Source organism: Pelodiscus sinensis, chromosome 5 (genome assembly GCF_052426305.1).
Source record: "Pelodiscus sinensis isolate ZL-2025 chromosome 5, ASM5242630v1, whole genome shotgun sequence".
In the NCBI taxonomy this organism is placed as follows: Eukaryota; Metazoa; Chordata; order Testudines; family Trionychidae; genus Pelodiscus; species Pelodiscus sinensis.
In genome coordinates, this window is record NC_143056.1 from 126,413,694 (window position 1) to 126,439,382 (window position 25,689).

General features: G+C 55.8%; 1 protein-coding gene across 4 annotated transcripts in view; it reads right to left on the reverse strand.

The window, feature by feature from the left end:
- SYT7 (synaptotagmin 7) overlaps positions 1-25,689 on the reverse strand; it is a 164,906-nt gene that overhangs the window by 38,782 nt on the left and 100,435 nt on the right. For 2 of the 4 annotated variants that reach the window (XM_075928449.2, XM_075928452.2), the window contains 3 exons: positions 20,870-21,238; positions 12,200-12,322; positions 2,489-2,624 (listed from right to left, as the gene is read on the reverse strand). In XM_075928449.2, the coding sequence (XP_075784564.1) occupies positions 2,489-2,624; positions 12,200-12,322; positions 20,870-21,238 (628 nt within the window). The remainder of the gene's footprint in view (positions 1-2,488; positions 2,625-12,199; positions 12,323-20,869; positions 21,239-25,689) is intronic. The other 2 variants (XM_075928453.2, XM_075928454.2) reach the window with 1 other exon arrangement.

Here is a 25,689-nt window from a genome sequence, read left to right on the forward strand (position 1 = left end):
TCCCACAGGGAAAGAGCCAGAGGGGCAGGATTCCCACCGGAGCAGGGCACTGTGGGCTGGATGCCCCTCTGATCCTGCCCGCCCCCCAAACGCAGGCAGAAAAGCCCCACTGAGTCCCACAGGCACAGAACTGGACTCCCCCTGAACTCCGGCCTCCATGCCCTTGCCTGGCTGCCCTTCCGCCTCCTGCCCCGCTGCTTCACAGCTCCACTGTCGACAAACGGCCCTGGACAGTCAGCCTGACGCCTGCAACTCATCCTCACCGCACTGCCGCCTCCCCTCCACAGCTCCCTTGTGGCAACTGAGACCAGGGCCCTAGGGTGCCAGGCACTGCACCGACAGCAAGCGACAGTCCCTGCCCCTGCTGAAATTGGGGACCCATTGTGCTGGGCACTGTACGCACCCCCCCGTCCCAGCTCTAAGCGATTTACAGTCTAACCAGTCCTGAGGCACAGGGAGGCAAGCGGTGACCCAGAGAGACTGAGAGAGTGACCAAGGCCTCTGGCAGAGCTAGGAACTGAACGCAGATCACCGGGGTCTCAGGCCAGCACCTGCCTTCCTCTCCGTACGCTGCCTCCCCTTCTGGTCCGAACTCTCCAGAGCCTTGCTCCCCCAGCCCTTTCTTGTCCCAACTCTTCTGTGGCTTTGGGATCAGGCCCTGTTCTCGCCCTGCACGGCCATCCTCACCGCTCCTCTCGGCTCAGCACAGCCTCAGCAGGGAGGTTCCCATGCTTGCTGTCACGTCCCCGCAGGCGGCTCCGTGACGGGAATACTCTGGCACTGCAAGTCCCTCGGTCTGGGGTCCTGTCTCACCCCCATCCCCAGCCTCTCCCCGGGCCCTTCACTAAACATCCCTACTCCAGATTCTCCTCCCCGCAAACGGCTGGTATCTTCCCGAGAGCCCTTCTTTCCTGCCCCCGTCTCTAAGGTCAGCCCCCTCTCCGTCCGCCTGGGCTGCTTGCGACTCCCCCAGTCTCAGGGTTGCACACTTCAGCGAGTCTCCTGGAGTATTTCTCCCACCCCTGGAGTCAGGGCCTTCAGCTTTCACTTAAAACACAAAGCAAGTCTCCTGCCCTCCCGGGGGCACAGGAAAGGCTGAAAGCCGGGACCCCCTGAATGCTCCAAAGCCAGACAAGGGATGGAAAGAACCTCAACTGCAGCACTTTGAAACCTCGTGATTTCTGTAGCTAATCTCGTGATTTAGGGGGAGGATTTCTGAGTCCAGTGGCCGAACCTTGTGACTGTTGAATGCACGGCAAGGGCAAGCGAGACACCGAGTGGTTTTGGCATGTCATTGGCTCCATCAGCAGTGATGGCAAATAAACCCCCTCCCAAAAGCAACTGCTCCCCAATAAACAGATGTAGCAACCTCCATTCGGAGTGGTGCCTCCCGCTCTTCCCCCTGCCTTCCTGCCTGCTCTAGAGCAGAGGTCCCCTCAGCCTTCCCAAGATGCTTGGGATCTCCCTCTTCCCCATCCTGCCTCACTCTGGATTCAGCACAGAGCTCTGGGGAAGGGTTTCTGACTCACTTCATCTACCCCAGGCAGGCGCCAGAACACACTCAGCCACATCAGCTGCATCCCGGCCTCCCATGGCAAGGAGCAGCGTGAGAGTCACAGTTACTGATCCGACACACTGGCCATGTGTGACAAGGGGGTGCCCCATGCGGGCCACCAGGAATTTGCTCGGCCCTCACAAAAGAACAGAGAGCTCTCCGGGAGATGAATGAGCCTGACCAACCCTGTCTCGGGCTCCATTATCACCACTAGGCATATGGCTGGGATAGGCTCCGGGTGGTCTGCTGCCTGACTGGGGGGGCCTGTCAGGGGAAATAGATACACAGAGCAAGGGCTGGCCTGAACCCCCACTCAGCCATGTCTCCGCTCCAGCCCTGGAAGGGACGGCAGCTTGGGCATATCCCAGTGGAGATTCCCCAGCCAAATGCGAGCCGCGAATGACCTACCCATCGTCCCCAAAGGAACAGGGAGCCTAGAACATCTCAGCAACGTCTCAGGAGCCTAGAACAATCAGCCCACCAGCCACAAAGTTGTGAGTCTAAAATGTGTCCTCGATCCCTGAAGGGAGCAGGAGTCTGGAACCACCTGCTCTTTGCCCCCAAAGCGAAAGTCTAGAACACTTCGGAAATAGCTCAGAGCACAGCAGGAGCCTCGAGCAACTTGCCCGTCGTCTCTGCCGGGTTTGGTAGCCTTCAATGAATGTCTCAACCCCAACCCCTGAAACAAGGGCCTAAAACGCCCTGCCAAGCCCCAGAGGCTTCAAGTTCCCCGAGGGCGTAACGGGACCCATGGCGACTGGTTGCCAGTGGCGATGGAGCGAGGCTGCCGAAACGGGTTAGCCGTGCTGGCGGTGGGGGAGCTCCCAGCTACACCAGGCCCCGCTTCTCTCAGCACAGTGCAGGAGAGGGAGGGGAGGATGGGATGGGGTGTATCTCCATGTGAGAGGCACAAGGGCTCCGGCCTGCACTCACCATCAGCATCTCACTAGTCAAGGAGTTCACCAGGTCCGAGACGGACGAGCGAGGCTCCGTTTTGCGGTCAGACTCATCGTGCTGAGTCTGCCCCGGCACAGGGGCCGTGTTCACCATCTTGCCTCCGGACGGTAACCTGGGGAAAGAGGAGCAGTATGTAAGCGACGGGGGCAGGGTGCCAGGTCCAAGCCGTGGGTCAGGCCGTGCCAATGGAGCTCCAGCTGCCCTCCAACACGGATGTATCCTGATGCCAAGAGATCTCCCTCAGCACCACCTGAGACATCCCAGGGTATCCCTGACATCACTGGGTGACTCCTCACACGCTGGGCCCTGAGAGTTCCCCTCAGACCGCTCACCCATCGGACTCAGGACAGTTGGAACCAGGCATGCCCCTCTGATAGGCACCCACCCATCTCCCCCGCACGCTTGCCCTCAGCCTGATGCGGATCCCATTGGTCCTGGCCTCCGTCTTGCTCTGGCCCTACAGATGGAGGTCCCCAGTCTTTCAGTAGGAACCAGGGTTCCACTCCCTGGCACTGCAGGCCTCCTGTCTTCGACAGGGAGCGGTGGAGGCCGAGCCAGCTATTGTGTCGGCTTCTTTCTGCTGACACCCTCCCCTGCCTCTCAGGCCCATTAACCTCTGCGAACACACCCGCTGCCGCGCCCAACCAGGCAGCTAACCAGAAGCGTTGTCTGCCAGCCCCAGCACATGGCGAGCACCCTGGGGAACCTGAGTGCCGGGTGGCACAGGACGTCAGCTCTGCAGGCCAGTGACAAAGGGGCAGACTCCCCCAGCACTGACAGGCCAGCAGAAGGGCAGCCGCACTGCAGCGGTGACTCCAAACCAGTCCAGCCCCCCTACGGCCTGTGACCCAGCAGCCAGGTCCCGGCAACCCCACTAGGGCCTGTGACCCAGCAGCCAGGTCCCGGCAGCCCCACTAGGGCCTGTGACCCAGCAGCCAGGTCCCGGCAGCCCCACTAGGGCCTGTGACCCAGCAGCCAGGTCCCGGCAGCCCCCCCCTGTGGTGTGTAATCCGGCAGCAATGCTGTGGCAACCCCCAACACCCCCATGTGACCTCCCATTGCAATTCCTGGTGTGTTGGCGGCTCTCATTGATGGTGCTGGGGAAAACTGCCTGGCTATGGCTCCTCTGCTCAGCACCCTGCCATGTGAGCTGCAGCACCCGGACAGTGACTGAGGGCCTCCCACATGCAGACAGGCCTCGCGCATTGCCTGTCAGCAGGACCTCACTACCCCCCTCCCCACCGCCCCGTCCATGACTCCTCTGCCCATGCCTGGGAAGGGTCTGATCCCAGTCGGTCCAGGAGGCCTCTTTCTAAAGTGCTGGATTGCCAATACCACCCCCACCTTTCCTCTCCCGCTGCCTCCCCCCCTTCCCACATCTCCCTCTTCCTGCCCTCAGAGCTGGACAAAGCACACAAGCCGAAGGATTGTCCCTCCCTCCCAGGAGCCAAGTCCAGACTGGGAGTCTTCTTGTCCCTATTTGTGAGCTGGGTGGAATCACACAGCACAGGGAGCAGGGCTGGGTCATCCAGGGCATCTACCATTGACATCTAGGAAGCCAGATCCAGCCTGAGAGCCTAGCAGGGATGAACCTATCCCATAAAGAGACAAAGGAGAGGCCGTCACTGGTTCCCCTCCCCCGTCCTGACTGCAGTGACGGCACCGGCTCCCCAGCCTGAGACATCCAGGCCCCCCCGGCATGGTGTTCATTCACAGACACACATGGGTGGGCTCAGCTATGCTCGCCCTGGTCTAGCAACCCAATGGCCTTTCTGTGACTGCCGCTGGGTCGCTAGGTGCAGCGAACAGCAGTGCTGGGGGATGCGGCTGCAGCAGCCCCGGCACAGATGCTGCAAAAGGGGGTGATGTAGGTAGGACTGGGAGGAAGGAGAGATCCAAGGGGAGAGGGCCCAGCAGTTGATAGGGAGCAGAACACTGGAAAAAGCACGGAGGGGAGACACAGGCCCACATGCGGCTGCATGTACATGGAAAAAGAGAGACGCAGGCACATTGGGACAGTGAGACACACTCCAGAGAGACACACGCAGAGACACTGACATGCAGGGAAATACACACAGAGACACATGGGGCACCCCCCCCACACGCAGAGACCCCAAAACACACAAACCCCTCAAAGACACGCACAGATTCAGACACAAGATACCTACTGACACTCACAGACAGAGCAACACATCAGTCTAGGGGCACCCACACACAGTGTCTCACACACACAGATCCAGGCACACTGATACACTCACAACCCGCTCTAGACACACTGAGGCACACAGAAACAGGCGGAAACACATACGCACACACATAGGCCTAAACGCAATGACACGCTGAGTGACACACACAGCAATCCAGATACACAGAGACACTCGCAGACAGAGTGACACGCACACCGCTGAAGAAAGACTGAAACAGCTGGAGAGGTAAAGTCATGTTAAAAACAAAGAGCGAGCGAGCGAGAGAGATTGACAGCTGGAGGTGTGAACAATTCAGAGGTATTCTGTCAACCCCGGCCCCACGACACAGCTGCAAAGCTATCTGGGAAATGGTTAGCACCGGCAACGCTCACAGAACAGCAAGAGAGAGCGAGAGAGAGACAAGAGAAGAGCAGCGTCTTCCGCCACAGGGCCTGGCCTGCCTCCTGAGGGAACGGAAAACGGGGAGGAAGAGTGAGGGGAGAGGAGACAGAGAGAGGTTAGTAAACAAAATGAAACCACCACACTGACAGGACTAGCCACTGGATTGGCACCACCAGGGCTGACAGGGGGGACAGGGCTGAGCAGCAGCAGCAGCAGCAGGGCTGGAAAGAAGAAGCAGAGAAAAGGGAAAGGAGGAGACATTACAATGTGGTACACCGCATGGCCACCGTGGACAGGAGTGCTGGGATGGGGGGTAATGGGAGACAGAAAGAGACCGGGTCTTCAGGGGGCTTTCAGCACCCATCCCTCCCACCATGCCGACCACCACTGGCTATATCCACCTATCTCCCACCAAGGCTGGAGGGGCAAGGAGTTTTTTTGGGGAGCAGTCGCTGGGCTAGGAGGCACAGGGAGGGAGGTGGAGTGTGAGGGAGAACAGGACATAGGGATTGGGGGAACAGGGCAAAAGGTGAGGATGTGGTGGGGGGGGAGCAGGAGGTGGGAGCTGGAAGGAAGTGGGGGGAACATGGAGCAATCATTGTCCTCAATTCTAAGGCCAGAAAAGACCAGCGCGATCACAGAACTGCCCCCAAAGTAAATCGGAGAGCAGAACTTTGACCAAAAAAAATCCCATCTTGCTTTAAGATCCTCAGGGCTGAAAAATCCCCTAGGCCCCTGCGTACACTGTGCCACTCGCCAAATGCCCCCGCTCTCAAAATGTTATGCTGTAAGCTCAGTCTCAATTGGTCCAGCTTCAGCTTCCACCATTGGGCCACGCTCTATCTTTCCCAGACAGACCGAAGAACCTGTTATTAAATATTTCTTTCCCGTGCAGGTTCTCGTAGACTGTCATGGAATCTCTCCTTACCCTTTTCTCTGTCCAACTAACAGATTGCGCTTCTGGAGTCGAGGCCTGGAAGGCACCGTTTCTAATCTTTTCCTCATTCTCATAGCCCTTCTCTGAACCCTCTGCAATTTATAACATCCTGTGGTAGCGGCGGCTGGGAATCCCGGGCTCTTTTGAATCTAAGGGCCCGAGGACAACTACCCTCTTCCCCCCTCTCCCACGGGCCTGTTTCTGCTCCTACTCAGGATTCCTGTTTATGCATTCATGGATTGCACAAACTCTACTGGGTTCAGCATTGCACTGGGAGCTCCAGCTGATTATCCTGCCTGATACAAACTCGCTGCTTCCCCGGATAGAGCCCCACTTCCTGCAAGCATGGCCCACGTCCTTTGTTCCTAGCTGTACACATAGTAAAACACCTAGGCTATGTCTACACTCGCGGCTTCTTGCGCAAGTATGGCCGTTCTTGTGCAAGAATCCGCAGAGCGTCTACACTGCCCGCCCGCTCTTGCACAAGGAAATTGACAGTACGGCGTGGTAAGAGAGGGCTTCTTGCACAAGAGCTACGCTCTTTTTAACAGGTGTAAGCCCTCTTGTGCAAGAGGACAGTGTGGACGCTCGGCAGGGGTTTCTTGCGCAAGAAAGCCCTATGGCTAAAATGGCCGTCGGAGATTTCTTGCACAAGAAAGCATCCACACTGCCAAGGGAGCTCTTGCGCAAAAGCACATCATGCACATGGCAGTGTGGACGTTTTCTTGCGCAAGACTTCTTGCATAAGAACCCTTGCGCAAGATGTTCTTGCGCAAGAAGCCATGAGTGTAGACATAGCCATAGGCTGTGTCTACACTGGGCCACTTATTCCGGAAAAGCAGCCACTTTTCCGGATTAAGCTGCGAGCTGTCTACACTGGCCCTTGAATTTCCGGAAAAGCAATGATGCTCTACTGTACAAAATCAGCCGCTATTCCGGAAAAACTATTCTGCTCCCGCTCGGGCATAAGTCCTTATTCCGGAACACTGTTCCGGAAAAGGACCAGTGTAGACAGCTCAGTAGTCTTTTCCGGAAAAGCGCATCTACATTGGCCACAGACGCTTTTCTGGAAAAAGGGCTTTTCCGGAAAAGCAGCCTGCCAATGTAGACGCTCCTTTTCCGGAAAAACTGAAAACGGAATAGTATTCCGTTTTAAGCATTTCCGGAAATTCATGCCAGTGTAGACACAGCCATAGTGTCTGCTTGCCCTCAGTGATACAGAGCAATCTGTACCAGACACCTCTTCATTATCTACCGCTCTCCCAACATGTGTCACCTGCAAACTTTATCAACCAGGATTGTATTTTCATAAAAATGTTTAACAGCACAGAGCCAAGAATCAATCCTTGCGGGACCCCACCAGAAACACCCCCCGACCATCACCTTTCAAAGACAATTACACTTTGAGATCTATCAGTGAGTCACCTTTTAATCCACTGAATATGTGCCCTGTTAATTTTATACTCTGTTATTTTAATCTGCCATGTGGTACCAAATCAAATGCTTTACAGAGCTGTAAGCCTGTTACACCAGCCCTATTCCATTTATCCGCCAAACTTGTAATCTCCTCAAAAAAAGATATCAAGTTAGGATGACAAGCTCTATTTTCCATCAGCCCATGTTGACTGGCATGAATTATATTACCCTCCTTTAGTCCTTTATTAATCTAGTCCTGTCAGCCGCTCCATTATCTTGCCCAAGACTGATGTCAGGCTGACGGAATATGGGGAGAAGAGAAGACGAGTTAGGAGGGCATGGAAAGGGGAGCATGAAGGGTGGGCAAAATGGAGTCATTACAGAGACGTGGGAGGAGACAGGCTGTGAGGTGAGGGCCCAAGAGGCTGAGAATGGCAGGAGATGCCTGGGCCTATCAGAGGGGGAATACAGAGAGGCAGTGAGGGGGTGGGAGATGAGAAAGAGGAAGTTGCAGGGCATGGACAGTTTGATCCCCTCCCCAAGAAGTTCAGCTCCTGAGAAAACCCCATCCCATCCCTCCACTGCTCAGGGGAGGTGAGACTAGCCCAAGCGGCCAGGGTTCCAGGTTGCCTAGACAGGGCCCACTCACCTCTCCCCAAAGTCCCCTCTGCAGCTCATTGTTTTCATGAATGACAGGGTTGCTATTAGGTCCAAGGTGATCCTTCCTAGCAGGGAGACGATGCCCTATTCCAGCGGGATGTGAAGGTGCCGCTTCCTTCCCCCTTTGCACACGAGGCCAGCCGCATGCCCCCCTGCTTGCTAACTACCATTGCAGGCTAAGAGCAACTGCCTGTGCCTACAGGAGCCTGCAGCAAAGGCCCAGGGCTGGCGGGAGTGGCTGGGGAGGAGGGGGTGTCTCTGAACTGAGTCCTTTTGTAGGCCTGGGCACCCCAAACTCACTGGCCCTTGCTGCTTAACAGTGCTGAGAACTGGCCGCTGGGGATGATCTGGGTAATAGAGCGGGGCACCGAATGGACCTCGTCCTCTGCTGAGACTGAGCATCCAGGGTAGGCTGCTTAGGGTCAAGGCAGGGCAGGAGGCTTCGGCTGGAATCACCCGTCTACACCTCTGGGCTCAGGCTGGGTGACTGCAAGCACCGAGCGGCTGTGTGCCAAGTGGAAGTCAAGTCCAGCAAAAGGTTTCCATTACGGGCCACAGTGTAAGGCCAAGAGTGGGGCCTGCTACACTGCTGAGGAGAACCTAAGCACAACCACAGGACTGCTCAGGGTCAGCGGAAAATTGTCTTTGAGATTTACACACATTCACACACTCTCACACAAACACTCACACATACTTTCTCTCTCTCTCTCTCTCTCTCTCTCTCACACACACACACACTCTCTCCCCCCCCACATACTCACTCTCTCTCTCACACAAACACACACTCTCTCTCTCACACACACACACTCTCTCTGTCACACATACACACTCTCATCCTACACACTCTCTCACACACACACACTTTCTCATCCCACACACACACACACACACACACACACACTCTCTGTCTCTCTCACACACACACTCTCTCACCCACACACACACTCTCTCTCACACACACACACACACTCTGTCTCTCTCTCTCTCTCACACACACACACTCACACACTCTCTCTCTCACACACACACACACACTCTCTCATCCCACACACTCTCTCATCCCACACACACACACTCATCCCACACACACACTCTCTCTCTCTCACACACACACTCACACACAAACACACACTCTCTGTCTCTCTCTCACACACACACTCGGGGATGAGTGTCCACTGCAGAGTTGCTTTCCTACACGCCTTCCCCCACGGGTCCATCTTTGTCTGCTGGGACGACTAGACATGCCTGGTAATGGAAACCTTTCCTCAAATCAGGGGTGGGAACCTTTTTTGGGTCACGGGCTGCTGACCCACAGAAAAATCAGTCGCAGGCCGCACTCAAGTGAGAAGCAAAAAAACCCAACCCGAAAACCACTGACCCGAAAACCACTGAGAAGGAGAAGGAAAAGACACTCTCCACGCGCCCCTCTCACACACCAGAGCTGGGGGCGGGGCAGGCTAGTAGATTTTGTGCCCTCCAGCCCCACGGGGTGATGGTGGGGTAAGGGGCTGGAGCAGCAGCACGGGCTCCCCAATGCTGGGGGGAGCCCCGAGCCTCAGGGGATGGATCCTGGCAAGCTGGGGGCCCAGTGCAGCCCCCGGGGCTGAGGTTCCCCACCCCTGCCTTAAACAAATAGATGAATGGATTGACGAGTCCTCAGGCTGTGGAGGAGGGGCCTGCGTGCCTAGCATGGGCAGGGGGTGCTCTCACCAGCTCAGGAGGAGGATGCAGGGGGGGCAGGCTATTTATTCTCCTAGGACCAAGGGGGCAGGTATAGAACGGGATCAGCAGGGGGCGCTCTCTCCATTCTGTGCACCCCGCGGGAGAGGGGCTCCCGGGTCAGCCTGCCTGGAATGGACATGTGCCAGCAGGGAACGCTCTCCCTGGGCCGTGGCGGCCTCAGAGGCCACGCTCACCCCACCCCTGCCGAGCGCGTCAGAGAGGGGACAGACTGTGCAATTAGATGATCAAATTGGAAGTGCTAAAATATGTAGTGAAACATAACCACAGCGAGGTATAAATAGCGCGCGGGTGAGAACGGCGCCAGCTAATTAACACGCTGATCATGTGGAACCGGCTCCTTCCTTCTTCACACCTCCACGCAGCTCGAGATGGAATTTAACACACACCGGGAGCCGCTTGAGGCCGCTGCCTCCAGCCGGTCAGGCCCCCTCCCCTCCTGATCCCAGCAGAGGGGTGAGATGGCACAAAACCATACAGACGATGGGGGCTTGTGGCTGTCACCTCTCTGCCCCCTGCTCCCACCGCGAGGACAGCCGCAGGCCAGCAGGGGAGCCGCAGAAGGGCTGGTAATTTGCCGGCCACGTGGCTTAAGTCATGGAAAGACGTATTGGGGTGCGACATTCTGAGGGGTGCCTGCCCCCAGCTTCCTGCCCAGGAGGCTGGAGCAGCCGGAAAAAGCATGAATCTGCCTCTAGATTCACTGCGGAGCCTGGTGCTTCCCAGGACGGGACTTGTAGCGTCCAGGCAGGGCTGTGTGGCTAACCCTCAGGGGGAGATGTAGGCTGCAGGCGGAAGGGTGATGGCAGCGTGCGGAGACACAGGCGAGTGAGCTGTGATCTAGCCAGTGGGGCTACCGATAGCAGTGATGCTGTGGCAGCACGTGCCGGCCACTTGACGCCCAGCCAGTGTGGCTACGTACTCAGGCGACTAGCCAGCGCTACCGTCGCTTCGCGAACCAAGCTAGCTAAACCAGAGCTAGCGCCATTTTGTCTGCACATGCGGTAATCAGAGCCTTTGGAGCATCACTGGGGATGGGAGAGGGCTTGGAGCAGCCTGAGGAAAGGGGCAATGGGGAAGAGGGAGCCTGGTCTGTAGGAGGACCCAGAGAGGCTTCCCCCATCTGTCCTCCATTTTGTCCCATTGCAGCCCACCGCCCCCTCCTCCTTGGGAGCTCTCTGATGGCTGGGAGAGTGGCCGGTCTGCAGAGGTGGAACAGCAGCCTGCCAGCGGTGAGGAGGCGGCCAGCTAATTAGCACACTCCTCATGCGCGTGCAACCAGCCCTTCCTTCTTCACACCTCCCTGGTGCCCTGCTGCTGGCAGCAAGAGGGAAGGAAACCTGAGCCCCAGAAAGAAACCCTGAGCTCCTGGGGCACAAAGGTATTTCTCTGACCACAGCGCAGCAGCCGGGGCCATTCTGGGAGGTGTATTTGGCAACAAACGGGGAGGCTGTCACCTCCCTGGGCCTAATGTGCAAACACCAGTGACTGGGTGCGGAGGGCAGCATGAGAGCAATATAGACCCCCTCCAGTGACCCTGCCCCACCCCTGCAGTCCACGTCTCCCCTCCCCTGCGGAGCTAGGTGAATGCACGGGGGGGAATCTTGGCCCCACTGAAGTCAATGGCAAAGCTCCCGCAACTTACGCGGCTGCGATCCCAACCATGAAGAAGTTGGTTCTCCAGAGTGTGGGGCCCCGGGGACTGAATGAAGCCAGGCGCCCCCTGGCAGGAGGCCATTCCCTGGTGCTCTGCAGAACGTCCCCAGCCAACATCGCCTGATAACGCACCGAGAGTGGGGGACTTGCCATGAGGTCCCCCTGCTTATCCCGTGTCTTGTTCTCTGGGTCTTCTCACCTGCCCTGCCTCCCCCATCGCTTTTCTTGTCTCCCTTCACCTCTTTGCTTCCCAGCACCCTTAGCTAAGCAGGGCGAGGACGCGCCAAGGCAGGAATCCGTGTGGCCACCACCCTGCTCCCCCACACCCACAGGAAGAGGATGAGAGGGGGTGAGACATGGAGGTGAATGGGGCAGGGAAGATCCAGAAGGGAAGGAAGGAGGACGAGGACAATTCATTTCTGCCCAAGGCCCAGTGCTCCCTCCCTCCCCCCCGCCCTGCCAGCAGCGACATGAACACCAGGACTAGGAGCTAGAGAAAGAGAGGGGGACCTGCCACGTGGCTCTGAAACCGCAGTGTGCCCAGCCCCTGGACTGCCTGGCATTTCCCTCCTCCTGCTGCTCCCACCTTCCACTTTCTCTGGCAATGGGACCTGCCACCCGCCTCCTCCGACCCTCGGCGGGTCCTCTCTCCTCCTGCTGCTGCTGAAGTGTCCTCTCCCTTACTCATACCTCTTGTCCCCCTGAGAGTTCTGCGCCTGCTGGTTCCCAGCGGTTTGCAGATCAGGTATATTGGCAAAGTCGTCCTGTTCCGAGAGTCCCAGAACCAGGGATAACACCACCATCCGGCCTTCCCTGCTCAGGCGGGAGCCGGCCACGGAGAGGAGAGCAGGAAGCAGAAAGGAAAGAGAGGAGAACGAAGCATAAGAAACAAAAAAGAGAAGAAAACGGCATCTTAGAACCACAACACACAGTGAGTGCGAACTACTCGAGGTTTGGATAGATACCCGCAGCACAGAGCCACAGGCCCCGCTGTTGGGGTACATCCACACAGCAACATTATTTCAAAATAACTTAGCCCGCATCTACACAGCAAGCCGTTATTTCAAAATAATGTCAAGATCCTGGCATGTTGGAGGACTTCTTACTCCGACTCCTGTAACCCTCATGGAACGAGGAGTAAGGGAAGTCGGAGGCACAGTTCTCTATTTTGAAATAAGTGCTGTGTAGACGCTCCCAATTTCGAAACAAGCTATTCTGAAATAAGATACACAATTGACATAGCTCAATTGGCTTAGCATATTTCAAGTTAAGCGCTGCAGTGTAGACACGCGCTTTGGAGATACCATGGAGTGCAGTCGATCGTTGGACAGAGAACCTCCACAAGGTGGCACCTCTTTCTGGCCATGAAGACCAAGGCTAAAGTCAACCAGCCATGCTGCAATTTCTCAGTAGGGAAGAGGGGCTTGCATTAGCCCCGGGGCAATCCATCACCCATGGACACTTGAGAAAAGATTGACAGTCTAAAGCAGGGCGCCTCAGACATCTTCCTAGTGTGGATTGCATCTTAACAGAGAGGCTGCCTCAGGGGAAGTTCCCTGTCCATCCGTGATGACGTCTCCAACTCTTGGATGCCTGGAGTTGTGACTGTGTAAGGGTATGTCTACACTACCCCGCTAGTTCGAACTAGCGGGGTAATGTATGCATACCGCACTTGCTAATGAAGCCCGGGATTTGAATTTCCCGGGCTTCATTAGCATAAGCGGGGAGCCGCCATTTTTAAATCCCCGCTGCTTCGAACCCCGTGTAGCGCGGCTACACGGGGCTCGAACTAGGTAGTTCGGACTAGGGTCCTATTCCGAACTACCGTTACTCCTCGTGAAACGAGGTGTACCGGTAGTTCGGAATAGGCACCCTAGTCCGAACTACCTAGTTCGAGCCCCGTGTAGCCGCGCTACACGGGGTTCGAAGCAGCGGGGATTTAAAAATGGCGGCTCCCCGCTTATGCTAATGAAGCCCGGGAAATTCAAATCCCGGGCTTCATTAGCAAGTGCGGTATGCATACATTACCCTCCTAGTTCGAACTAGGAGGGTAGTGTAGACATACCCCAAGGGACGCAGGTTAGCGGAGAAGACAACATGGAAGTGAAAGCACGTAAACAGGGATGGAAGGTTGGTGTGGAAGGCAGGAAACACAGGGCAACATGGGCAGCACGGGCGTTAAACTAGGACTGCTATGGCTGTGGGGGCTGTCCTAGCTCTGAGAGTGAAGAGCGACGGCGCGTTGCGTAGGACGGTCCTTGGTCGGACAGCTGGGCTTGCTGACTACCAACGCGCAGCTGGCATGTGGATGACGCTGAGTTGGTATTTTAGCGTCGCATGAACAAGTTGCCAAAATGCAGCCTGGGCCAACTCCAGAAAATCTCCCATTGACTTCAGGAGGAGTTTCACCTCTGGGGCCACAGTCGGCAGACAGGACACTGGGTTAGATGGACCTCTGGTCTGACCCGGTGTGGCCGTGCTTATGTTCTTATGGATTTGGACCTCCTTCCGGAGCATCATGTATTGGCCACAGCAGAGGGAAGATACCACGGTAGACAGCCCAGTGCTCTGATCCAGGATGGTACAACCTATGATCCGATGGTGATAATCTTCAGCGGATAATCTTCTGTAAAGTCACCCCACCTCGGGGAACATTTCTCTCTCTCAGCCCAAAGGAGATGTATTTAGTGACAAGCTGGCAGAAATTCCCCTGGCCTGTATGTAAAATTATCACCATCTCAATCGAATCAAATCAATTAAAAACAGGTGTGTATAGAAGAGACGGTCATGAGGACCCTGCCAACAGCTGTGCGCTGGGCAGTGGCCACTGGGGACAGTGGTACGTGGGGTGATGGGGTACAGGGATGTTGTTTCTAGCCAAGGAGGACACAGAGCCAGGCTGGCTTTACAGCAGCTGGGCACCCAGGCTGGTGCTGGAGATGGACGGAGCCGGAATAAGGTAGGGGAGAGTTGCTACTTGAGAATGATTAGGGGAGGCTGCTGTGGAATCAGGGTGGGCGTGGAGACTGTGATGGGAGCAGAGGTGGAGGCTTGCGGCAGAGATGGGCCCAGTAGTGTGGGTAGGTTGCATCAGTGGGTAGGATACTGGAGGGTCTTAGTCGTATGCAGCAGATTCCCATGGGAGGCAGTGAAGAGAAAGAGCTGGAATTGAAGGAAAGTTGGCACCAAATGAGGAACCTCTGGGAAGGGCAGGTTTGCTGTGAGGGGAAAGGGCCTCGCTTAAGCCATTGGGCCCAAACCATCCCTATTTAACGCCTCGGTGGTCAAAGCATTTCCCAGGGCTGGATGGGTCTGTTGTCTCCCCATCTCAAGCCCCCAAGGCCTAAGGGACCATAAATATTCTCCACAGATCACTGCTGGGTGCTTAGAAGCATGGGCCTTCGGAATGAGCCTCAGCTCCAATTGACACCTCCCCCCCGTTGGGGGCACACGGACATTCCACTTGGGGGGGGGAGCAGGACTGCATGAGACCTTTGCCGTGGGGCAGTGGTTCTGCAGACCCCAGGCTGTTGTATGTAGTGGAGACAACAAACAGCGCCCCGACTCTGTTCAAGCGCTGTGCCTTCTCCGCTGGAGCGCGATGCAACCGCTCCGACACGCGCGTGCCACTCCTCATGACAGCTGACGAGAGCCTCTCACGGAAGCTTTCGCCTCTCTGGTCTCACCGCCCTCGGCTGGCTTCAAAAGGTGCCGGAGCGCTCTGGGCACAGGGGCTGTGCAATTGGATTTGCAGCTGCAGCGCGGGTTGTGTCTGAGATCAGATGATCCAGACAGGAAAGGCCAGCTCTGGGAGCAGGGGATGTCAGGACAGACGGCACAATGCTCAGGAAAGAGCCAGGGTAGCCCTCAGTGGCTCCTTGCAGTTCTCAGTGCCTCCATTACAGGCAGGCGGTTTGCTATTCCTCAGTGAGGGAGCACTGAGCAGCGGGTAAGGCACAAAGCAGGACTCAGGCCATCTGAAGTCCCAGCTCGACCACTGACTCATGAAGAAGCCTTGGGCAAGTGACTAAGGCCATTTGGGTGCCTAACTCCCATTGACACCAATGAGGGTTAGGCACCTAAATGCTTTTGAGGATCTGGGCCAATTCTTCTGGGAACCTCAGATTCCCACTCTATCATCCTACTATTCTCTTTCAAGCTGAGGCTGGGACAAGGACCCAAACTAGGGGCCCGAAACACAAATCCACCTCTAGGCCCCCTCCACAAACGTGCCGAGCCCCTGTAAATCCCACCGGTTTTCAAGAGGAGCCGGCGCCTCTAGGATTCACGCTGCTTCAGCAGCTAGTTTTAGGCACCCGCTTTTGCCAGTGTTGGCCCGTTTGAGTAAGGCACCCAAAGATCCAAAAGCCGGTCGCTTAATTCCCTTCATCGCCTTTGGCAAGCCTGGCCCTTGACCCTCCCCGAAGCCAGGCGTTTGCATCCTGCTCCATGGCGCGGGATGCTGAAGGGTGGGACAGCGCAGCCATGTGCCCCAGCTCACCCGGGCTGTACGCGCTGGCTCGCAGAAACCTACCTGCGCTAGCCTGGATCTAGCTAGTGTGCAAAAAACAGGAGCCACCCACGTGAGTGTGCACCTAGCGCCTCCCATGGGCTTGTGTTTGGGGCAGCTAGCTCCTCCCACTGCCTGCTGCTGCACTGCCATTTTTAGTGCACCAGCTCCCGCCGTGTCCCCTCCAGCAGGAACGGCCACGCAAGTCCCATACCCAACGCGAGTCAGTGGCAGAGCTGGGCTTCCTGAGCTGCTGGTGAATGAGCCAACGGGGGGAGGTTAGCCCCCTTGGCCGTTCCCTTCTGCCTGAGGCCCTACTCATTCCCCTCCCCTTCCCCATCGGAGCCCAGAGCACACATGGCCCAGGCGGGCAGCACAGTTCCAGCCCCAGGCCTTGGGAACTTCAGCCCCAGCCTGCTTGTGCCAACATCTTGGCCACAGAAGGGCAGGGAGGGAGGGGGGACTGGAAGCAGGCAGGAGGATGCCGGGGGGCGGAGTTTTCCCTGGCCTGTAATACCCGCTGCCTATGCTGGGGTTAGAACCCAGTCCGCCCGGCTCCTTTTAACCACTAGGCAGTGCTCCCTCACTAGGGTCTCCCATGGGCTCAGTGGAGGCTTGGTCTCGCTAGAGAACATTGCAAGTCAGGGGTTAGAAGATGCTATGGTCCCCTTCCTGCCGGGGCAGTGGGATGCGCTAGGTGACCTCAATTCCCCCTCCACGTCATTAGGCTCTGAGGGCGTTCAGCACCTTGCAGGATTGTGCCTCACATGGCTGGTTTGGGCTCTAGCTCCAGCACAAGTTCTGGGCTGGGAGGCTGGAATCTGTGGTTGCCCCCCCCCCCCCCCCCCGCTCTCTTCCATGTGCTGTGCAGGAGTTCAGATGAGCATGGAAGCCTCTGGGCTTAATGTCCATCTGTCCATGCAAAGGGCTGCAGGCTGGGACTGCGCCAGCCAAAGCAACGGCCACTAGAGAGAGAGAATGGGGCTTGCTGTGCAGAAACCAGTGGCAACCCCTCCCCTGAGCCCTGGTCCTGTTGTCTCGCTCCCTGTGTGTCACTGCTGCTTTCTGTTCCTTAATGGAACTAGAAAGGTTTCCCTAGGGGAGGGGAAGGCGGCTCAGGTGGGAAAGAGGACCGAGAAAGGTCACACGGGCTGAGAGGGGCCAGGCAGAGTGGCAGAGGGAAGGCGAGGTCACACGGGCCAGACGGCGCCTGGAGTGAGAATGGCTATGGAGGTTCACACCGGCCAGACCGAGTGGGAGGGGCTATGGAGTGGGAGGGGCTATGAATGGTTGCAGACAGAAGGGGAGGAGCTAGGGAAGATCATGTGTTGCATGCCCCTGCAACGTCTGGAAGGGTTGCTTCTGCTGCATGATTTGTATCTCAAAAATGCACTGCAATTGGCAGGATGAGAGAGCGAAATTGCTCCAGATATACACGAGAGAGAAAAGAAGGGGAGGGAGAACACGGGGGCTGGGGTAAGCCACACACCGTCAAGGTGCAGGGCACTGTCCCAGCTATTGGCACTGAGACCAGTTACAGAGAGAATCCACGGCTGTGCGCTACAGCCCACGTGGTAGAGCCTCCTGCACTGAGTCCCAAGTCGGGTTCTGCCTGTTGGTGTTACACGGGCGCGAGGGACCTCCTGGCTTGACATGGTTCCCGTCAGAGACAGGGTTTGCAGTTGGGACCAATGGCTCTCAGCGCCCAACTATACAAGCTGTTTCAGCGCCCCAGAGAGAGAGTGAGGCTCCGCCAGACTAAAATGGAGCAAGAGAGACCTGGAGCAGATACTGACCCAGGTGCGTCCTCCTCTCAGCACGGAGAGACGGGGAATGCAGGCTCACCTGGGGCACAATGGGATCAGTGCGCATCATCCCAACCGAGTTCCAGCTGAGCTTTCCCAGCACACCATGCCGTTGTGTCTCCTACAGATACTGCCTGCTTTAGGATCACTTTAGAGCCGTGGTGTCCCACACACGAGCCACAGGTGGCTATTTGGCTCGCTCTCTGTAGTGGCTACTGTTTCAGAACTGGCCGGATACCCCGGCTTCAGAGAATTTTCACACTCTTTTATTGGGTCTATATTTTGTACCCCTCCACCTGCAAAGCCAAGAGCTGTAGCAGGCATGAGCCTGGCTGTTCAGGGCTCAGAGAGAGCCGTCCAAGAACCCAAACTAGCACTCACGTGTCTGCACGTGCCACAGATTTAAAGGGGCTGTCTTGTTAAAGGGACGTCCTCAGTCTAAGGGTGTTTGGATCCCGGGGCTGGGGACCCACCAAGCTAGAGAGTGTTCCTGGAGCAAGTTCGTGAGTAGGGTGCCCGGGAGGGGGGGGTTAGATCCCAGCAGCGCCACATGCTTCAGGGGACTACCCTGCCCAGTGCGTGAGACGCACCGAGGGCTCTGTGGTTCACGGTGGTGGCGCATGAGCATGAAGAGAGAGACTCACAACTGCAGAGGGCTAGAAGCAAGTGATGGGTCCCATTGGGAAGCTGATGAGGATCGCCCCTTCTGGAAGGCGTAAAGCGAGGGCTCTCCAAACCCGGGCCACCTCTTCCTAGAGATTTACCAAGCTTCCCTCCTCTCCCATTGCTGAGCACATCAAGCAGCTCCCCTCTTGGGCAGCGCATCCACGTGTTAACCGCATCCGCTGCTTGCACGGGAAAGCAATACGAGGCAGTTATTTCTGTGCTCTGCCTGTCTACCAGAATAACCCACTCAGCCCCAGCCTACTGGGTATATGTGTGTGTGTGTGGGAGGGGGCCCGCTGGCACGCACGCCTTGCTATTTAAAGGCTCGGCTCCCTCTTTAGAAGCGCGAGTGTTTTCACTCCAATCCCAGGATGTTTTGCGCAGATGATGCAGCCTCGTTAGCGTGGCCTCCTGAGGTTAATAAATGCATGTGCATTAAAATGCTGAGGAGCAAGAGTTTGATGGTAAACAAGATGAAAAACAAAGTTAATGGTTTTTTGGAAGTAATGGAACTAAATGGCAGCGGCTCCTCGGATGGCAAAAGCAGCAGAGCCGCTCAGCTCAATCTCCTTCGGTGGGAACTTTTTTCCAACCAATTAAGGGTGGAATAAGCAAATGAAGCTGAGCAAACAGAGAGGTCTATAATCCCCTGAAGGGCTAATGAGATTCATCCATAAATCAGGAAGCAGGCAAATGGAGTCTGCTAGGACAATCTTTAAGGCGAAGGCCAGGAGGCGAAAGGGCCGTGGTGCCGAGCGGGGTGGGAACAGCCATGTGAGTGGTGGGAATGAATAACAAATTAACACAGAGGCGGCTGGTCCCCGTCAGGGCTCTAGCGAGTGGGCGTCTTCCACGCGTGGATCTCAAAGAGCACGACGTGGCTGAACGTCCACTCCATGCCCTGCCATGAGTCACAGCCTCAACTGGCGTCAGGCCGGGGAACGCCTTCCCTGTCCGAGTGCTTGCTGGGCCTCTGAGCCCTGCCTGCTAATGGGTTCTCATTTCAGCACACTGCTCTGAGGACAGGCAGCATTATCCCACGTCCCGGGGCAGCCCACGCTCATGCAGGGAGTCCATAGCTGAGCCCGAAGTGAAACCAGGTCTCCTGAATCCCAGGCCAGACTCCTAACTGAGTCATGGGAGCAGCGGGGCCTTACACCAGTTGGGGATCTGGCCCATTCACTCCAAGGGCCTTACAACAGTCCCCCCCAGCGGAGGATCTGGCCCAGCATGGAATACGCGCCCTGGGAGTTAACATGTGGCTCCTGCTGTGCATGAGCCCAGCTGGAGGAAGTCTGCACGGAAGAGCGCGGCGGCTTGGGAGAGTATAGGCAGGGCCAGGCAGAAGGGAAGTGAGACTGTCACACGGAGAGCTCTGCTGACAGTGAGGGACTCAGCTCAGTCCTCGGCACTGGGCACGTAAAAGCCCTCGCTGATAGGAGATGCATTTGCCACTGATGGGAGATCACACGCCTCCCGCTGCCGTGACACAGCCGCAGTTAGGGATCACTGCCGCGGAGGACTGAGGGGCTGACAGGCAGGGCTATCAGCAATAAACAACCAGCGACAACCTTGGGGAGGGAGCGCAGACAGCCGCGGAGGGAATGTCAGTTTCCCAGTGGCACCAAGAGAGCCTGCCCCATGGAGGGAAGGGAATCCCTCACCCTGAGCTGACAGGCTCTCTGTCTCCTGAAGGCAAGATCGCGTGCGGTCTGCAGCTGCCCCGGGGACACGGCCAGGCCGCACGGGCACTTTCTCATGGGGCCGATGCGGGATTTTGGTTCAGCCCATTCTAGAGCGAGGCAGCTGCTGGGTGCGGAGCCCAAGCTGACATTCCCCCAGAGTTGGAGGGGGGGGGGAGTTGAGGCAGGAACCCAGCAGCTCTGCTGAGACAGACTCAATGGGTCTGTTCTCTGGCTTTAGGAGGCGATCAGGGATTCCCCCTGGAGTGGATGGGACTTCCTGGTGCCCAGAGGCAAGTAGGCTGGGCTGCCAAATTGACAGAGGGCTCTTTCCTGAGATTTTACTGGCTCTTCAGGGCAAAGCCCCGGGCACAAAATAGAAGTGACTGGCTTTGATGGGAGAAGAGGGGGAGGGAAGGAGGGAACGTTTCCCTAGACAACACTTGGAGGGAGAGAAAGGAGAGAGATCCCCCACCCCTCTTCCTATGTGTCCCATGAGAGCGGGGACAGAGATCCATGCAGGGTAACAGATGCCTCCTGCCACTTGTAAATAAGCATCAGAGCAGTGAGCAAGCTGGCGGCGCTGCCCAGGCGGGAGGAAAATTCCATGCCCAGCACAGCACCGGGCGCTGGCCCCCAGCTCGCAAAGGAGCAGGTGAAACAAACGAGAGAGGGAGAGAAGAGAGAGAGAACTTACAGGAAGGACTTCACATCCAAGCCTCGGTTGCGAATCTGCCCCACCATGTGGTCCCAGCTCCCGGGGTTGGAGCGGCTCCGGCCGCCAGCTGGCCGGTGCTTGGAGCCAGCCGAGACCCCTTGCCGCGACTGGCCGCTCCGGGAGCCCCGGGGGTTGCTGCCGCTGGAAGAGGAGCTGGTGTGAGACTGTAGGTGCCCCAGGCTCTGGCTGGTGGTGGGCTGGCTGTGGTTGCTTTTCTGGTGCTGGCTAAGCGGCTGCTGGAGGCTCTGCTGGCGCATCAGCGTGCGAGGGCGCTGGCATTTCGGGTCGCCTGCTGAGGTGGGGATATACTCAAGGGTAGTGGCTGTGGACATGGTGGAGTCCTCGAAACTTAGGGAGGGGGAGGGCACAGGAGAGGAAAGAAAGGAGAAGAAGGTGAAGGGGCAAAATTGGAGGAAGCAAAAGACGAGCGTTAGAGAGAAGATGCCCCACCGTGGCGCACTCTCTGTCAGGGGCCTTTGGAGCCAGCAAGCCGTCCAGCTAGGTCTCGGCCCTGTCTCTGCCTTTCCGGAGGTGCGAGCCCCCTGCCCCGTGGCCATCTTGCCTGCCTGCCTGCCCCACTCCACGACTCCCAAACTCTGTCCGGTCCTCGCGGGCGCGTCGCGTCTGTGCCCCGTGAACAGGTGCTGGGGAAACCGCTGTCCCTGTTCCTTTCCCCGCTTGGCTCGTGGGAAGCCTGCGCCTTCTCGGCACGCCGGCCGACCTCCTTTCTGAGCTAATTAGGCTGCTGTGGGAAGGCGAACCCCCCAGTGTCTGCGCTGCTTCCCGTCACGTGGGAAACACCCCTCTCCCCATTGGCTGCAGCCAGGCAGCCGCTCAGTCCCCGCAAGGGACTGTGAGGTTGCGGACTCTCCAAAGTCCTAGGACCATGCTCCTCAGGGAAATGCAGCAAAGCTGGTGGCCTGGCCAGGCTGTAGCATCCCCAGTGAAAAAGGCGCATTCCCAGCCATTCAGGTTCCAAGTTCAAGCACCACAGAGGCCCCTTGAGTGTACAGAGCACATGCCACGGGGCGGAGGAGCAATATCAGGCCTGGCGCATGCCCGGAGCCAGGACTTCCCAGTATTCTTTTTCCTGATTGGCTGCCCCTTCCTCCACCCCCGCCACAAACACGCTGCGGACGGCGCAGTGCCAACTGGGAGGCAGCCCAAAGCCCAGCCATGAGGTGACAGCCTCTGGACTCAAGCCTTTCTTTGCCCTGCAGAGAGGTTGCAGACGCCCCCTTGGCTCTTGCATCTATGGGTTTTTTTTAACTTTCAGGATGGTTCTGCATCTCTGACTCCAAAGGGATCTGGCCTTTGCAGTGTTTGAACCCGGGTGGAAAGAGTTGGAGGAACAGCTGAAAAGCACAGCCAGCTGCCCAGGTGGCTATGCATGACAAAGCCCCAGGCTGGGGCCTCATCCAGGGATGAGCTACGGAGCCCCACGGCAGGCCCAAGACAGAGCGCGGGGTCAGAAGTTGCAATGGTACCAAGAGCTAACCATGCAGCCAGCCCCATGAGAGATCACATGGCTAAACATGCAGCCCGGCACATGGCAGCACAGGACTCAACAGGTAGCCAGGCCACGGCTAAACACGCAAACAGCACATGACAGGACACACGGCCAACCACTCAGCCAGAAATGCGGCCGAGCACGGCCAGACAAAGCTGAGCATGCAAAGTAGCGTACAGCCGGGCACACGATGGAACACGGGGCGGGTGCTACAGCTGGCAATGCAGGGGAGCCCCTGGTGAAGACACGATGGAGCCAAAGCTGAGCACACAGCCAGGTGTGTGAGAGTGCACATCTGGATACCTCACCAAACCCGTCGCCGAGCACACAGCTGTTACATGAGAGCACGCACTTGGAGCACATTGCAGAGCACACGGCTGGGACGCATACAGAGTACCCAGCTACACACGCAGCTGGACAGCCAATGAAGGTTGCGCAGCATGTGGCTAAACAGAGAAGCATGAGGCCAGGTACCCAATTAACCTCTTTGTGCCCCAGCTCCTGTAGCAGCCAGCTGGGCTGAGGCCAGGGTATTCACCATCCACCTGATTGTCATTTCAAACCTAAGACCCTGCTTGGTTCCCAAGGGTACAAAGGAAGCAGAACAGCCCAGCCAGAGTGACAGCAGATGTCACCTCCGTGTCATATGCCACCCAGGCACTGGGGGACTCGCGTTCACCATGGCAGCAGCAGGAAAACCTGGTCTAATTTCCACGTGGGTTTGGGCTGTAAGAATGGCTGAAACGCAATGGTGAAGCGGCGCCTTCGTGCATCACGCAGAGCAGAAAGGAGAGAGGGCGAGAAAGAAAAAGAAGAAAGACCGAGAAAGAGAGAGATCAGAAAAGAGTAAAGGGAAGGAGAAAGAGTGAAGACCCGAATAAGCAGAGAGCCGGCTTCACAGACCCAGGTACTCTGGGAAGGTGTGCGACCCAGCTGGCATTGCCTCTGCCTTGATGTGTATTTTGGGGTTCCTTGGCCAATGCGATGAGGAAGGAGCAAAACCCTCTTGGTGTCCCCAGCCCCAGCGCTGCCTGGCATGCAACAGAGATGGGCTTTTCCCAGCTGCTGCCTTCGCTTCCATGCTAGGCAACCTCATTTCAGTTTTCTATCAAATCCTAAATTAGTCCAATTTACAACCTCTCAGTCACAGGAAACTAAAATTGGCTGCTCCAGGCCCTGAGCCAGAGGAATAGATTCATTTGTGTCAGTGGTAACTGGCACAGGGGAGCGGCTTCTGAGGCAGGGGGGCTGTACGAACCTGGTATCAAGCACACCTGGCACTCTAGCACCTGCTAGTACCTACTCCCGCCCCCGGGATACTGCCATTCCTATGGCATAAGCAAGAGAAGGTCGACCACCTCCTGACAGACAATGTAAGGGACAGCCCCATCACAAGCACACAGGTGTCAGCTACTGGAACAGCTGTGTTACTCCCCAACAAAAGTGACTTCATTAAGATACAACCAGGTCTGTCAGGCAGATCAATTCCTTCTGCTAGAAACCTTAAAACAGTGACATTGTATTTAAAAAAGGAGTAAAGACAAAGCCAAGGAGAAATTCATGACAATGCAAAGGCACGACAGTCTAGAAATTCAGTTACATTTTCTCAAACAATTTAACTCTGCCCTATTCTAAAATGTGCTAGCCACACATCATAGACCGATGCCTATGCCAAATGCCTCAAGTCATCTATCTATCCGCACTTAATCTATCTCCATACAATCTCTCTCTCTCTCCATACACTCCTGTGTATCCCCATACACTCTGTCTATCTATCCATCCATCCCCATACACTCTATCTATCCATCCCCATACAGACACTCACTCACTCACTCTCTCTCTCTCTATCCCACACTATCTATTGATCTATCTATCCTTATGCACACTCATCCATCCCATCTGTTAGATGCATATATCCGTCCTTCCATCTATCCAACACTACTCCCATCTCCATGGTATCGGAACACCAAAACTTGCCTTTTGTGGAACAGATTATGAATTTGGGGACCACATATAGAAAGTGTGATGTGTGTTATCCTGTCTTGCTTTAGTGGGCATTTGTGGGTGGGAAGGAGAGGTCTTTCTTTACTCTGTATCAAATGGATCAGACACAGGTGCCTTGGCTGAAACAGCCCAGGATCATGGATTTGAGAAGAAATTTTAGCTGGGCATGTTGTTCCAAAGTAGCAAGAATTAATTTTGCATATCATAATATAGAAAGAGGTCTCTATAGTAGGGGCATATAGTTCATATAGGAAATATATGGAAAGAGCCATTGGAATGATGTCTCAGGAATACAGAAGTTTGTATAGGGACAAAGTTAGGGTTGTTTATTATAATGAGGAGTCCTATGCCACCTTAAAGACTAACAACTGTATTTGGGCATAAGGTTTCATGGTCTGGAACCCCTGAATTTCTTTCTTTCTTTCTTTCTTTCTTTCTTTCTTTCTTTCTTTCTTTCTTTCTTTCTTTCTTTCTTTCTTTCTTTCTTTCTTTCTTTCTTTCTTTCTTTCTTTCTTTCACCTTAACTTATAACTGCCTTGCTTTCCAATTATTCTTTATAACAAGAAGGCTATGTCTAGACTGCAAGCCTCTTTCGAAAGAGGCTCTTTCGAAAGATACTTTCGAAAGAGCCTCTTTCGAAAGAGAGCGTCTAGACTGCACGCGGAATTTCGAAAAAGCAAGCCGCTTTTTCGAAAGAAAGCACCCAGTGAGTCTGGATGCTCTCTTTCTAAAAAGCCTGTTTGCTTTCAAGAACGCCTTCTTTCGAAAGAGCACTTTCGAAAGAAGGCTTTCTTCCTCGTGGAATTAGGTTTACCACCGTCGAAAGAAAAGCCGCATTCTTTCGATTTAATTTCGAAAGAACGCGGCTGCAGTCTAGACGCAGGTGAAGTTTTTTCGAAAAAACCCCTGAGTCTGGACACAGCCGAAGGCTCTAACACAATGTTAAATAATATGTTTGAGTACATTATAATTACAATCTTACTGGTATCTTAACCAAGCATTTTGTCTGGGATTGCCTTAGTTTTTAAATGAATGTACACAGTGATAGGTTAAAACTCACAGTACATCTAGATATGTTCTTCTGAGAGACTATTTTTGCTTATTTCTAGTTAGGGTGTAGAATTAAGCACGTTACTCAGAGAATACAACACAGCATAGAATCTGAGTTAAATATTGCACCGTTGGAGTCTGTAGCTTCCTGGATCTTGGGCAGTTTAACCCATTGAGAGTAGAAATTTAGGGCCAAAACCTCAGTTTGGTGTAAATCAACGTAGCTCCAAGTAAA